The sequence below is a fragment of the Xyrauchen texanus genome, chromosome 15 (assembly GCF_025860055.1).
Source record: "Xyrauchen texanus isolate HMW12.3.18 chromosome 15, RBS_HiC_50CHRs, whole genome shotgun sequence".
In the NCBI taxonomy this organism is placed as follows: Eukaryota; Metazoa; Chordata; class Actinopteri; order Cypriniformes; family Catostomidae; genus Xyrauchen; species Xyrauchen texanus.
In genome coordinates, this window is record NC_068290.1 from 34,444,527 (window position 1) to 34,460,750 (window position 16,224).

Sequence of the window (16,224 nt, forward strand, 5' to 3'; positions counted from 1 at the left end):
GAACAGCCCTTATCCTCCGCTTCTTCGTCCGAGATGGCAGCAGAGCAGTCGCTCGGGCGGCAACTGCGCATCCCGGGTGGGCGGGGAGGGTGAAGGCGATGCTCGAGGGAGGGGCTCCGGCGAGGCAATCGCTTCTACCACTGGTTCCGGCAGCCTTTGAGAGCGGCGCTTTTACTGCGCGGCTGAATGGAAGGCGGCGGCGGCTTCGGTCCTGAGCGCCGAGTCGAGCCCGCAGGGTCGACATCGGAAGCTCCTCGCAGAGATCGCATCCGCCTTCAGCGAGGGCGACTCTGCATGCCCCAGTCCCAGGCAGAGAGCGCAGATGACGTGGCGGTCTCCGGTGCTGAGAGGGGCGCAGCATGAGGCGCAAGTGGAGCGAGGCATCTTTAAAAAGACGCTCGTACTCTTTTGTGAAGTTCATAACAACTAGCTTGCTTTAAAAAGGATACGTCGCCGGATGGCGTAGCTCGCAGGACGGCTGAAGGTGACGAAGACGGCCGGCTTCTTCGAGCGCTGTCCACGCTTGCTTGATGCCCCTCGAACAGCGACGCGGCTTCCAGTTCAGAGATGCGAAGAGCTCGCTGAAGAGATGAAAATCAGGGTTCCAGCCTACTGAACTACGCTTATATGCACTCTAGTCACGCCCATTTTGGCGGGCTTTGTTGCAGTGAGCGCTGGACGCTCTCTCATTGGATCGCGAGTTCGCCCAAGCTCGTCTATAGGCTGCAGCAGTTGCCGCAGAGCAACCTATGAGCTCGCTAGCTAGCCCGCTCAAGGTCTGCAGCTGCCGCACTGCGTTGACAATGGATACAAAAATTAAGGATAATTTTTTGGCTTCAATATCTCAGAAAAGATTAATCTTTCCCGTAGCGTAAGCTAGCTTACGCAATACGAGAGAACCTCTCGTAAGAGAACTAGCAGTGTAAAATGTTCATTACCTTCACCAAAAAAAAAAGCTAGAGTTTTCAAAAGAATGAAAAGCAAACTGAAATTTAAAATGTGCGCTAAACTATGCACAAAAATGAAAAATTACAAAGAAAATGACTTAGGTGTTTGTTTTGTCAATAATTTTTGGATGTGTCTGATTTAATCTCCCTGATATTGTCAGGATCCTGCCTTCTCTGTCTGATCCTGACAAGTATGACTTTATATGTGTATTCTATTAAACAATTAACCACCCAATTAGACAAGAATCTGCTGACTGATTGAAACAACCAATCACTGTTTGAGTGTTGCATCACAGTGTCATGTTTGTTGTCATAGCCAGACGCAACAATTTGTGGGCACATTTTATAATGAATGAAAGCTAAAAAATGAAACTAAAACTAGTCATTATCAAATATACAAATGAAATCAATTATTTTTATGAACAATTAATTTAAACTTATATTGAAATATATATGTATGTATGTATGTATGTTAGGGTTGTGCCAATGGACGATGTCGAGCCACCATCGTGATGCCACGTCCCCTTTTGCGAGTCTTGCTAGTGTGACTCACTAATCCTAGTCTCTTCTATAGTTAACTTAAAAACTTTGCAGGGATTGCTCTGTAAATTAAATTGAGAATATAACTAATGCATATATGCTATTTTAAATACTGTAGTATATGCCAGAGACGTGACGTGTTAGTCTGTGAAAATACCGTGTCAGGCAGGCTACACAAATATTGATCTTGACATTGTTAGCTTCTTGTCTTTTTTTTACATGTCTTACACTGTACATTTAGATTAAAATATTTTGTTGTAGGCTACAAGAAAATAGCCTTTATTAATTAATTATTAGTAGTTGTGGTGTCTCAGAAAATCTTGCTCATTGTCACATAGCTCTTGTATACACTGAAGCGGCAGTTTAAGATAAACCCAAACCAGCGAACGTCAAATAACTTTTGTCTGGTTAATACTTTTAAAGAAAAATTTCCTTGGCCATAAATCCATAATGTCAAATCAAATGAAAGAAACAAGGTGAATATGAATAACACACATTTATTAAAACATAGAAGAACAACAAATAAAACAAGAAAAGCGGGAACAACACTCAGACCGAAACTTCGGCATTAACATTTCACTTATAATTAGCAGCACAATTAACTTCAGCACAGGCTACAAAATAAATTATGTTATTGAAACATTGTAAAGTGGTCATATGAACTGCACAAATGAACGTTTACAAAATAATATGCAAAATCGAATAGCTCCGCAACGGATGGCGAAAAATGCGTAAAGAAGTCTACTATCTTTCACCATAGACCATGTTTAAATTTCGATGTTTCTGGCCAGAAATACCAACATATTCACTTTATCTGGTTTTAATAAGCTGCGGATTGGAGTAACTACACTACCCGCTGTGCTGAAGACCCGCTGTGCTGGAGTACTGGTAGCACACATGCACAGATATTTCCGTGCTAATCTTGCCATGAACGGAAACCTTTTGTCGTTCGTTTTCCACCAAGTCAGCGGGTCCTCTTCCCCATCAATGGCCATTTCCTGCAGGTACATGGTCATTTCTGCCTCTACCTTTTTCTCATCAGTGAGTAAAATAACGAAATTATAGTTTTTAGTGGAAAATAGTATTTATGTAAAGAGATATATTAAAATAAAAAGTGCACAACTCTTCTTAAGTGAAAGCTAAAAAAACAAATGCTTCACGTGTCGTGCAACCTACTGATAAAGCGCCGACGAGGCATTAGTTGGGTTAGTAAAATAACGAAATTATAATTTTTCATATCATTTCTGAAAATTCTATGAAATTATATTGAACAGAACAACAGTTGAGATTAAAGTTTGGGAGGTGTTCATATTTTTTTCATTCTGTTTAAAATTGTTGTAATCATTTGAAAAATGTTCTACATAGAATGAAACACTACATTCCAAAGCCACTCTGTGGTAAATACTTGAGATTTGTGTTCGGTAACTGAAAATGCTGATATAGCAGCATCGTTTTGTGGGAATATTTGAACAATTATATAGTTCTTACTCGTATTATAATACAATTTTGTTGTTTTCTTGTTGTGGGGCCTCCTAGAACTGTTAGAGATCCACTATATGGCACCGCATGTGCTGTATTTCAGTGATTTTATCTCTGTGTTACAGATGACACCCAAGTCTAAGAGGAAGAGCATTCACAGTCGAATGCTGAGGCCTGTCTCCAGAGCGTTTGGTGAGTTTTGTGTATTTAGAATTTAAAGCTACAGTGTGTCATTTATTTGATGCTAAAATACTTTCTTCAAATCCAGCTTAATATCCAGAGACAACAATATAAGTAAGACATTTGTAGGTTGATTTAGTCGAAAATGTAAATACTGTGCCTCTGAGGCACATTCAAAGCATTGCTCTGTTTGTTTGAGCATCCAGCCCGACACAGCAACATTGGCTCAACAAATGGCTATAGGAAAATAAATTACACTCTTCAGGTCTACAAATGAATGGTCTAAAATGAATGTAGATCTTATCTTTTCTGTGATCTACTTTGTCTTATTTTTCATTTAATAATGTGATATGATATTACAGGAAATGGGATGTGCATGTTTACATTACTCATTGGCTCTCTCTTCTGTCCATCAGAGATGGAGTTTGACTTGGATAAGGCTCTTGAGGATGTGCCCATTCACATAGAAGACCGCTCCCCACTTCCTAAGCTTGAAAAAAAAACATCTACAACCACGGGAGAACTTCCATCGGAGGAATGCAAGAAACTACAACACTACACCAAACTGCGGCCCAAGAGGAATAAAAAGACCAATTCCAGCAAGATTCCGGTGAGTCACTTATACACACTTCATTCACTGAGAACAACATAAAACACTTGGAAAAACTTTTTTCTGGTTTTCAATATCAACCTAACAAAATCTAGTGAAGAAGAAATCAATTTTGATTCTTAAGCAAATGCATCTTTATAGCATAGTGAGATATTTTGTTATTGAGAAAACGATATAAAAATATTGATTACAAAAATGATTTACAATAAGGTTCCATTTGTTAACATTAGATAACAACATTAGTTAACATGAACTTAACAATGAACAATAAGCTTATTAAGCATTTATTAATGCTAATGTTCATTTCAACATATTATACTAACAATAGTTAATTCATTAAAATAAACATGTTTAGTGTTTACAAATGGAACCTTGTTGTAAAGTGTTACCAATAATTATTCTGCAGTGTTTTTATTTAACTCTATTTCACATCTATATCTAGACTTTTGTTGAATGCAAAACACGTCTTCAAGTGATAGTATAATAAATACCATACAAATAGAAATGGTTCTCTCTTTAGCTCTTGTGTCCAAGGTCACTCCTCCGGTATTGACATTTCATGGAATTATCTTAACAATCATAACCTAAATTCAGTCGGCCCATCATATGAAATGTATTTCAGCTTGACAAATACCTCTGGGCAAACATGTTACATAATAACCTTTAAAAAGGGACATTACTGGGGTTAACATGGTTATGCAACTCAAGGAAACACGCATAGGAAAATGTAGTTAAATGAATAGATGTTTTCTGCAATTCTATTTAGTAGATTTATATTTTCATAGCATTATTATGACATTTCAAACATGCATTATTTTACAATTGGTTTCATCATATACACTTTTTGCTTAATTTAAAGGTCTCAATTGCTAGACTACATTGCAAAGGCAAAACATAGTAACTACACATGATTGAAATTGAGTCTCTTAGACTTCGATCTGTCCTGTGAGAGACAGGTTTGTCTCCACTACACTCGGATTACGAGAATACGGTGTGAAACTATTTGATAATCCACACTTGGCTGGACAATGAAAAAACTTTAAAGCCATGTTTCTCAATTTCAGTGTGGGCATAGTTACTACTTTTTAGCTTGGTAGGACAGTAGGAATCAAATGTTTCTAATATTCTGATCTGTGTTTTCTGTAATGGCCTCTTGCAGCAGATCAGCAGCACTCCGTCACAGGAAGGAGAACAGAATGGCCTCCTAGGAAGGGTGGATGAAGGGGTCGATGAGTTTTTCTCTAAAAGAGTCACCAAAATATATGATAATAAGTGAGTACTAGCATTTTTTTGACTCACTTGGTGCAAAAAAAACTACTTGTTTACTATGTAAGGGGACACGGGTTAATGTCCCAACCAAGCAAAATTGCAGCTGAACTTGACAGCCGGTGAGCATTAGCTGGGAGAGAATTTCAGGAACATTTTCAATACCCAGCCCTAATGGACAAGATGTTTTATTGTATGGGCTGCTTTGAAAATAAATCTTTTTTGTTTCATGAAAAAAAGTCATACAAGTTTGGAGCGTCATGAGGGTAGCTAAATGATGACAGTATTTTCTGTTAAAAGCAAATGATCTGTAGAATTAATTATTTCTACCTCAGTGTTTTAGAAAACGTTTTTAACCCTATAACGGCATGTGTATAAAATATGATACACAACGTTTGACGCTGTTTTGAAAATGACAAGCCAAACAAATAAATAAAAATGTTTATAGCACCATCTACTGGTTATTTTTTGAAAAAAATTGGTTTCAATGATTATATCAATCTATTTAAAATGGCGGTGAACTTGTGCCGAAAGTGACTCTTATGTTGGGATAAATGACAGCTTATTTGAATACATCAGTATTAATAGTAATGATTATATTGTTACTGATATTTTAAAATGAGTATTTGCTGAATATAACCAACTTGTGCTTGGTTCAAATTTTGTATATTATTTTATCAAAACCCCCCTTTTGAAATGGATGCATCAAATATGATAAAACAGGTTTTGATATTATCTCTCATTATTCCATTCCAGCCCACCACAAAATGAATGAAAATGCTGACATGTACTTTTAGAAGATATATTTAGATATTTCATTATTTGGGGCTTGCGTAGCTCAGCGAGTAAAGACACTGGCTAGCCAGCTAGCAATCATTTAAAATCCAGTCTCAAGTATCTCTAATTGGCATGTGACTTTTTGCTCTTTTTGTTAGAAGGTCATTTCTAAAGAGTTCTGAGTCTCAAGACAGCGATAAGAAACGAGAATCTCGCAAGGGTGGTTTTCTCAACCTCATAAAGTCCCGGACCAGCAAATATGACAAGGACAAGGAGAAAAACCCAGCCTCTGCTGCTGCCCCAGCCCAAACTCTATCCCCAGTCCCAAGCCAGACAACGCTTCCAGTTGTGGAGGAGCCCGCATCCCCTAAGGGCCCCATCCGGAGCCCACCACCTGACGCTAAAACCAAATCCCAGACCCCACCCACAAACCACAGCAGCAGCTCAGAGCGCTCGGAGGAGCCGAAGACGCCAGACTCGGTGGACTCCGAGCCGTCAGAGGGCAGTCCTCAGGGCAGCCGCAGATATGGTGTGCAGGTGATGGGCAGTGGATTGCTGGCCGAAATGAAGGCCAAACAGGAGAAAAGGGGACCCTTTGGCTCTCCTAAGGTTTGTGTTCTGCCTGTGTGGATTACGCCGTTTATACTTTAAACCTGCAGAACAATTTTTTATGTTTGAGTTTCCTTTTGAAAACTTTCGAATTGTTGCCTCATTCTTGAAGGAATTTTTTCACCATTTTTGTTTTTCAACACCTTCAATCAAATGTCATTTAAAGACCACTTTTCCCAATCCAGTAAAATTTAGATGGATAAAATAAAGTTCTGACTTTATATTCATTAATATATATATATATATATATATAACATTTAACTACATAATGAATCAATATAATGTATTATAATATATACATTATACATTATAATGTATAATATATATATATACATTATACATTATAATATAATGTATATATTATAATACATTATATTCGGTTTCATTTTAAAATATGTCACATTATTGTAGTTAAATGTGTTGCTAATACCATTTCTTTTTTTTAAAAAAGCCATTCATGCATGAGATGTTAAAGTAGCACCGCCAAGTGGTTATTATTTGCACAAACAGTCTTTATTGCCATTTGGCAGACTTAAATCTAATTGGATTACACTTTAATTGAATAGGACACTTTAAAATGCCCAGCATATTTTATGCTTCTCTATGCCTGCCAAAACATTTTTAAAGAGACACTGAATCAGCAAGATGGAAAATGCAGTCGCTCATAAAAGCATGAGCACTAAGCTCATTCATAATGATTACTAAAACCACTTTCTAAAAAACTAAACTCTGATATAATATTCAAGGTTATATGCCAGGAGTGGGGATGTAAACCCGAACATTTTAACTGAAATCTCTATTTACAACCCAACACTTATCTATCCATATTAGTGGATTTGTGCTGGTTTTGAGAGAGTTGGAGAGTAAATGTGTTGGTATGTAAATGTGAGAGCTTATATATACTAAAAGAAAAATATTTTGTATCTTGATTAAGGCATTTTGACTTAAAATACTGTGAAAAACGTATACAACTTTTGGTGTTATTTTTCTTTTTTTCCCCCAGGTATCAGAGTCTTCCTCCAGTTCGGACAAACCAGATGTGCCATCGTTAGGTAAACAATATGCAGTTCGGCTAAACTCATATGATTTGTTGAAAAGTATCAATGCATGTTAAAGAACAATGGTATTTTCAGTTTCATTTTTACACATACATCTTGGATGAGTAGTTCCATATGTGTCAGGTATACTCATATGCTCCAATCAGTGTATACAGCACATCCCAAGTGCACTACATTACACATCTGCAAACATTTGGGCTATTTACAAGTAAGCTGGTTTGTGGTGATAAAAATTAGAATCTTTTAAATGTCTAGTGTGTCAAGTTTTGTGTCCATGTTGGTTTCATACATTTTTGAAGGAAAACAATTATAGCATTTTCTACACAAAATAAATACATTTAATGACTGTAAAAATTTCAAGTGGTGTTACATTTAAGTAAAAGATATTAAAATACTTTTTGCACATTAAATACACAATTTAATCATTAATTTGATAAAAAAAAATTGATACACAAATATCAATACATTTTCTAAGGGTTACTTCATTTGACTTGAACAAGATGTGCCTTTTCATAAAATATGTGTTATTTTTAGGGTTTAAATATTTTTTTTCTGCATGTTGTTTACACAACTTGACTTCGATATGGTGGATAAAAGTTTTTAAAATATTAATAATTAATTAATATTTTAAAACTAAGAAATTATTATTATTATTTTTTAATTAAATGATAATAAAATATTATTCCAGATGATTTATTCCAACATTTATTTTTTTCAAGAATTTCAGCTTTTATTGAAAAAATATAAAAATGATTTGGACATCATAGTAGACATGTATTCAAGTAATTGTTGTGTGTGAATTTAACTTTTTAGATTCAGATAAAAAAAAGAATCATTGACTGATATCCATCTTCGTGTATCTTTTTTCTACATTTTGTAATGTACAAAGTCCTATTCACACCAATTAAAAATTTTCTGCAAGAAAAACAACAACATTTTAAATAAAATCAATGCAATTCTATTCACTCTGATATACAGTATCATACTGTGATGGTCCCTCGTTTTTATATAGATTTTGATTTCTTTAAATGTTCAGATGCCAGACAATTCTTTCAGCTATATGGTACTTTTATTCATGGAATTAGAAAAGTTCTGCACTAAAAAGGAAGTGAATAGCTTTAGTGCAAAAAATTGTTTACAATATTTTATACTTGTGTGTTGTACAGTGGCATCTAACTTACCGTGAACAGTGAAGAATTTAAATTCTAAAATGTTTTAATGTAGACTGCTTCTCTCTGTATTCCCTTGCTCCATGGCTGTACTAGTAAAGGGTCATTCTCCAGAGAGCCGTTCTCCAGGTATAAGCAAGACTGAGGGGAGTGTTAACTCATCAGAGAAAGTCTCTCGTTGTGCAGTGGAGGGCAAGCCTGATACTGCCCCAAGACCCAAGACTTCCGCAAGCACCAAACCAGCCCTTGCAGCTCGACCATCTATCGCCCAGAAACCAAGAACCGGCAGTGTGAGAAGCATAGGTACATAACTTCTTCATTTGGGTTTTAATGATGCTTAAACACACAAAAAAAATGTAAATTAAATATCTCTGAAAATGAGAAACATGCTCTTGAAGACTTAGGTTGCTATATGTTTTTCTCTTTTTTGTCTGGTCCTCAGATGAAAGCATCGATTCTCCTACTGGAAGCCCCAGAGGCCCAGGACTGCCAGCACTGAGGAGGGTGCCCTCAGAGAAAGAGGGTCCCAATAGTCCTTCACAAGCCAGCAAGAACTCTGCTCAGGAAGGTACAGATCTTACAATAGAACAGGTTATTTACCTTCTCTCATGGTCTTTGCTATTGAAATGTACTAAACTTACAGTATACAAGGGGTCAAGATACATATATTACCCCATAGTTATAGACAGCTAAAAAAAGGAATAGTTGAGTGAATTTAAAGGTTCACTCAAAAATAACAATGCTCTCATCATTTTATCACCCTTATGCCGTCTCAAACTTGAATGACTTCTGCAGAACGCAAAGATTCTTTATGGACATTTGATGTGTTTATGTCTATAAAATGGACAAAAAGTCAGCATAAAGGTAATCCATACGACTTAAGTGGTTTAATCCATGTCTTCTGAAGTGATTTGTTTGGTGTTCAGCGTTTGCGCATGCATAAAGCACGAGGAAGTGTAATTGAGCTTCTCTCATGAATGTGCTGCTGTTGTCGAGATTTGTAGTGAAAATGGAGTGACATTTTGGTCTGTGTCTCACCCAAAACCAGTGGTATTGCTTCAGAAGACATGGATTAAACCACTCAAATTGTTTGGATTTCCTTCATGCGGCTGCATTTGTTTTGGAGCTTGAGAGTTTTGGACCCCATTGACATGCATTGTATGGACAAAACCACATCATATAACCTTCTAAAAATCTTTGTTTGTTTTAGGCAGAAGAAAGTCATACAAGTCGTAGACTGATGTGAGATGTTTAGCTGATTCATAAAATCAACCATTTCAAGTAGTAAATGTATGCCATGGCTGTCTATTGTCTTTCATTGTCTTTCCATGTATTCCTGCACCGTCATTGGTAACTGTCCGCCGGTCATCTTTGTCCTGTCACTGATTTCACTGCTCATTGTGGCTTTACTGGCATATTTTACTAAATGTGCTCACTGCTATATATTGTGGCACGCTGCTCAAGCCCTCTTGAAAATTCAGATTCAAGCTTTTTGGCCAGGAATGTAAGCTCGGAGGTTTAACCTTGGTCAGAGAGACATTGTTATAAACACTTTATGCAAGTCTGTAGCATTTCCTTCTCTGGTGTGTAGCATCAAACATTTCACATGAACAAAATATAGATCTTCATGATGAAATCTCAATTTGTTTGTCATCCTGAAAAATATACAGTGCTAGTCGAAAGTTTGAAAACACCTACAGATTTTTTGTATTATTATAGTTTTCATATATTAGGATACTAGTAAAGTCATTAGATTTCTTAAAGGAATATTCCAGGTTCAATGGGCCATTTTCAGAGACTGTGGTGGTGCGTTTCTGCCTGATTTAGCTGTTTAAATCTAACAAACTTTTTTTTATATCTGCAATTTTGTAATTATTTTATGTACATTTATACTATTTTATTTAGTATTATATTACCCTTGAATAAGTTTTAAAAACCAAGTTACCACTGCTGCGACAAGGTTTCTTATACATCTGCTGAGAGAGTGACGGTAGATTCTGCATCTTTCTCTCTTCTGACAGCTGTAATCCACCACTCTCTATTTTTTATTTTATTTATTTTGGAAAGCTTTGAAAGAGTAATTAATGGATTTTTGATTTTTAAGAGAAAACATGCAAGGCAAGTAAAAATGATATTTGTTGTGGTCTCCCATTCAGTGCTATGCAAGTTTACCTTCCACATTCCAAACCCGGATATATGAAAAGGGTTCAATACAAGATAAGCTTAATCAACAGCATTTATGGTATAATGTTGATTACTCACTGTAATCGTCCCTACTTTTCTTTAAAAAAAGGCAAACATCAAGTTCACAGTGAGGCTCATACAATGGAAGTGAATGGGGAGAATTTTTGCAGGGTTTAAAGCAAGGGTCTTCAACAGGGGGTCAGCGGTGGTACCGCAGGGGGTCCACAAATTGTTATTTGATCCACCATTGGCATTTATAATAATTTATAATAAGTCTGTCTGTCTTTTTCCTTCTTATCGGTGGAGGTTTGGCACAGGGAATAACAAGGAAATGTAAAATGTCACTTCATGTCTAAAATGTTGCAGACACCTGCTGTACACCCTGCTGAAAAGACCAGCTAAAAGCAGCCAAAGCTGGTTTGAACACTTTTTAGCTGGCCAGGCTGGGAGATCAGCTAGCCTCCCAGCTTAAAACCGGCTTGAAGACTAGCTAAGACAGATCTGACCAGTTAAAAAAAACTGTTCAAAACCCCTCTAAAACCAGCTCATTATTTTATAAAAGCACTTACATTAGTTCTTCTGTTAAAACTTGGGTATCATTTGAGCTGTAAAGTTGTTTATATCATGTGGTTTTATGGTTGTTTTAGGATTTAGGGCTTACAGCATTGGATCTTCATGGCATCGAAATTGTAAAATTTTGCCGCTTTACCACCATCGGGCCGAATGGTTCTGAGCACGATACGGAACGGTTACAGTAGCATATCCATTTGAGCACGGTTCGGCACAGCATGATAATAAACTATAAGCGATCATGCTCCATAGCGGTCCGCTCCAATGTTCACTCACCAAAAGACGGATCTGTACGTACCATAGTGGAAAAGAATCTTAACAGCGCCAACTTGCCCAGATCGACATGGAACGAAATGGTGTTGCGATGAACACCGTTCGGCCCGATGGTGGAAAAGCGGCTTTGGATATAACTTTAAACAAAAAAGATTAATAAGCAATATTATCACTCTAAAATCATGTTAACATGCATACGTTTTTTCATTTTGCGGCTATACTTTTGAAATAGTATGTATTTTAACATATACAGATTGGCCCCATTCACTTGTAATTGCCTCACTACTGGAACCCAGTAGTGTTTTTTTTTTTTTTTTTCAAGAATAAGAGGGATGAGTTGAAATAAATTTTTGTGGAAATCAACATTATGCCACAAATGCTGTTGATTGAGCTTAACTATAACTGAACCCGGAATATTCCTTTAAATAACAAATGGTAAAAGTTTTTAGCTCTGTACACTCTCATTCGCACATGAGGTGCCACCTAGGATGCTTTTTAAACTGTATTGAAGCAGTTCCCCTGTACTGTATGCTGGACACCATTATTCGGTCCAAATTATTAATTAAAAAAATCTTACATTAAAATGTTAGTGTTTTGTCTACAAAAATGTTCAAGCATTTAAGTCTATATTTTTACAAACAGAACTTATTTTAAGTGGTAATGTAAAAAAACGACATGGTTCTTTATTGACAAACCTGAGCGAAGTTTTAGTGTCCAAGAGCTGGATTTAATGTTTGTGTGCTAAATATGCGCATGCCCCTCTCTGCAGCAGAGCAGACGGCAGACGTTAGTGTGTTTGAATCAGACTCTGAGCTGGCCCCCAGAGCTCGAGCCGCACAGCAGCGATCAGTGGACGAGTCATCCTGAGCACATCACACCGCTTTCCAGGCCTGGTCAGACCTCTCATCTCATCACATTTCTGCCATCTGAATTTCTGTTAATGTCAGATTAAGAAGTATTTACACGCACTGTTAATGGTTACCCCAACATTAATCAGATCACGTTTTGCATTTTTTTCCAAAATGACACCGATGGCACAGTTTGGTAATTGCAAAAAATAATGGTAAATACAAAAAATGATGGAGAAAATCATCCATTTAAACAATTGAACCCTCAAATTTTTTGATGTCATTTGGAAAAATCCCTGCTTTGTTTCACTGTCTCTGTATCTCTTTTATGGTGTGTGTCTTTTGTGTCTGCCCATGTTTTATTGTATTGTTCCCAAAAGTTTGTTTATAAGGATACTCAAGCAATTAAGCAATATTCTCAGATCAGAATAATGACATCTACAGTTATTAGGCTACACAGCGATCAGGTTACTTAAACCTTATGTTCTGTTCAGACACATGGCCAATCTGATCCCTTGTATCCTTCATTGGAGAGGTCTAAGCATTTGTAACATTTCCAATTTTTACCATCTAAATGTAAAAATAAAAAGATTCCATCAAGGTACACAGTTTTACGAAAAAAAGTCACACTCGTACTGTTCCCAGACAAATTTGTCCGACAAGAGAAAGCAATTGGGAAATGATTGGAGAGACCAGAGCACAGAGACACAATACAGAACACACACACACAGAAATTAATTGGTGAGACTATAAAACTGCCAGAGTGCAAAACACACACACACACACACACATGCACTTGCAGAACTACACTGTGGAAAGAGTTAATTTTACTCTTCCAGAAAAAAACATTAAAAACAATGCGCTTCTGAAACACTTATGCAAAACAATTTTATTGAATGATGTAAAAAAGCTACACTTTAAAAAATAACTGTCTTTTATAAAGTCTAAATATATATTTAAATGTATAACATAATAATATCTATGAATTAAGTTACAGTATTGGGTTACAGACACCATTCCACAATAAGGGGAACACTGAGGCCACCTATAGGCTATACTTGACATTACTATGTTATTTTTCCAGCAGATGGCAGCAGACACTCCTAATGCATGACACAAATCAGCGTTTTCATAAATATTCAAAATTGCTTATTTTATATCAAATGTATTGGTGTTATTTGAGCTAATTGAGATCTAAATCAATAAAGTCCCCCCAAAAAAATGCTAAGTTTGTGTTAATAACTATGAACTCGGTTAGATTAGAGGTGTGACAAAACAAAATATGTCAATAACAGTGTTATCATGTGTTTTGGAAAAGACAAGTTACACAAAGACTGTTCTGAACATTTTTGTCCAGGAACAGTACGAGTGTTTTTCCAATTTAAACAGAACACAAGGGTTTAATTCATATTCCAGTTTAAATACAAGATAATTGACAACATTTGTGACAATGTAAAAATTATTTTTTTCAAAAATTAAAAGAAAGCACAAATCGCGATTTACAATAAAGTGAATTGGGCCAGTCCATAAACATTCATATATACTCGGTTTCAAAAGTATAGCCACAAGGCATAAACTTTGTACTAGTTAACATGATTTTAGTGTGAAAAGAATACCTATTCTAAACAATTTTAGAGTAATAAAATTGCTTACAGGGTTTACTGGTATTGCGCCATCATGGCAACAAAGTTGTAATATTGGATATAACTTACAGATAAGGTTAGTAAGTGACAATCACACTAATATTTTGAAAAAGTTTATATCCGCTGTAAGAGTCTCACTGTAACCAAAAAATATTTAATTTTTTTATATAAATAAGTGATAAGTCGAAAGTATTTTCTGTGGTTATTAACATCATGCCACCAAAGCTATCAATTACACAGAACATGTATTGAACCTGGGTTAATCATTTTAAGTGTGAAACGCCCATTAGAAACACTTTGACGACCCAGTTGAAGTGATTTGAAAAAATATCTTTATTAAAAATTGTTGATAGTCTTAAGTCACTGTATTGGTTTAACCTCTTCTCAGCTTTTATGAAGGGTTTCTTTGAGGGGGCATTGTTATTTAAATGTGGACATAATCCTGCTTTCTCTGTTATATTATTAATTATTTTCCAACATATGTCCACTTTCCAGTGAGCACGTCCACAGCAACTGATCCCTTCCAGAAATTCAATCGGCTGAACTCTGAAGAGAGCACATCTAAGAGCAAGGACATGCCAGTCAACAGCGACAAAGACAAGGACTCGAGTCAGGGCAGCAAGTCAACTGACTCTGGGGAAGAGGTCGATAAAGACTTTATTTTTATATGAGTACGAAAGACCACTTCACCGTGCATCATTCCATCCTGCCAATACAAACCTCACCAAATGTCCCAATGCCAACTTTCCCAACTGTAGAATCCACAACCCTACTAGACAGGAAGTGTGATTGTGTGTGGATGGGTTTATTGAACCAATGTGTGCATGCTTATTTCTATCACTCCTTTAAAAGAAATATGAAACTGCTATATGACGTGTCTTGCTTCAGGAAGTAACTTGGTTGCGTTGTTATAAATTCAGTTATACTGTAAGTACCAGGGCTCAAGCACTGTTAGACAATGCGTGCGTATATGCACTTCTTCTCACTGTGTTAAAATACAATTTACTCTCTCTTAAAGCAGCAGACGAATCTTTGATGCTGTTGTGTCTGTTTTACCCTTAAGCCTTAGTCACACTGTACTGTAATAAGTCAAAGCAGGACACTGAGGGCATTTCATTTTCTACTGTTTGAAAATAAAACTCTGTGAGTGTGCATGTTTGCTTTTTTACATGTATGTGTGTGAATATAAATGCACATTATACTCAATATGTTGGTTTCAAGGGCACAGACAAAGCCTCGAGTAAACTAAACTGCACTGTTCATAATGATTCGTCAATGAAAATCTGTTTAGTCTAGAACTAAACATAATCTGTGTCTAAAAAGGTAGATTGATAAATTATTTGATATTGAAATATTAACATTTAATATATAATGTGTGAAATGGTGTGTATGTGTACACAGAGCATCTATTGATATGGTACTAATCACAATGCTTCAAAAAAGTGGAAGTTGTAATTTTAATATTATTACGACTGATGTCTGATGCCGCTTTTTAACCGAAACAACTGGCTTTTCCTTCTAAATTGGAATGTAAATTCTGTTGATACAATGCTTAGCCATTTCTAATAATTTTGTTAATGACACTGCTGGGCACTATGAAATAGTATTTTCTTTATTGGAAAGGGCAAGTGTGAAAAGATGTATGTGATCAGTGTTGATATTATAATTAAATCTTGTATTTCTTTAATAGTGTTTCTGCAGAGCAGCAGTCTCTTTGACTCTTTGTTCGTCATGCAATATTTTGATTCACTGTTTTAGAGGGGTTAATCATGAGGTGATTCGGTGTTTTATCAGTCCTGGACATTTTATTATTGTGTCTATTTATGTCAGTTCGATTAAAACTGATTTTACAAATTTAACATGACTCTTTGGATTTATTTTTCTGCTCACTGTGAGGGCACTTACTTTATCAATCAGATGATGAAATGGTAACCCTCTATTTAATGTGGAATAATGATAGAATAACCTTTATTTAGTGTTTATTTTTTATTTTAACTGGTCTGTATTTAACCCTGAAAAATATGAATTGTTAGTTTTGATACTAGGTATCATTTTAAAGCTTAGAAGCTGT

General features: G+C 36.1%; 1 protein-coding gene across 3 annotated transcripts in view; it reads left to right on the plus strand.

Annotated features, from left to right (window-relative positions):
- LOC127655807 (F-actin-uncapping protein LRRC16A-like) overlaps positions 1-15,989 on the plus strand; it is a 198,444-nt gene extending 182,455 nt beyond the window's left edge. For 2 of the 3 annotated variants that reach the window (XM_052143791.1, XM_052143792.1), the window contains 8 exons: positions 3,092-3,158; positions 3,563-3,756; positions 4,916-5,028; positions 5,958-6,408; positions 7,412-7,460; positions 8,732-8,938; positions 9,078-9,203; positions 14,649-15,989. In XM_052143791.1, the coding sequence (XP_051999751.1) occupies positions 3,092-3,158; positions 3,563-3,756; positions 4,916-5,028; positions 5,958-6,408; positions 7,412-7,460; positions 8,732-8,938; positions 9,078-9,203; positions 14,649-14,824 (1,383 nt within the window). In that variant the 3' untranslated portion in view covers positions 14,825-15,989. Of the gene's footprint in view, positions 1-3,091; positions 3,159-3,562; positions 3,757-4,915; positions 5,029-5,957; positions 6,409-7,411; positions 7,461-8,731; positions 8,939-9,077; positions 9,204-12,431; positions 12,556-14,648 lie in introns of all 3 variants that reach the window. The other variant, XM_052143793.1, reaches the window with a different exon arrangement.
- The last annotated feature ends 235 nt before the right edge of the window (positions 15,990-16,224 follow it).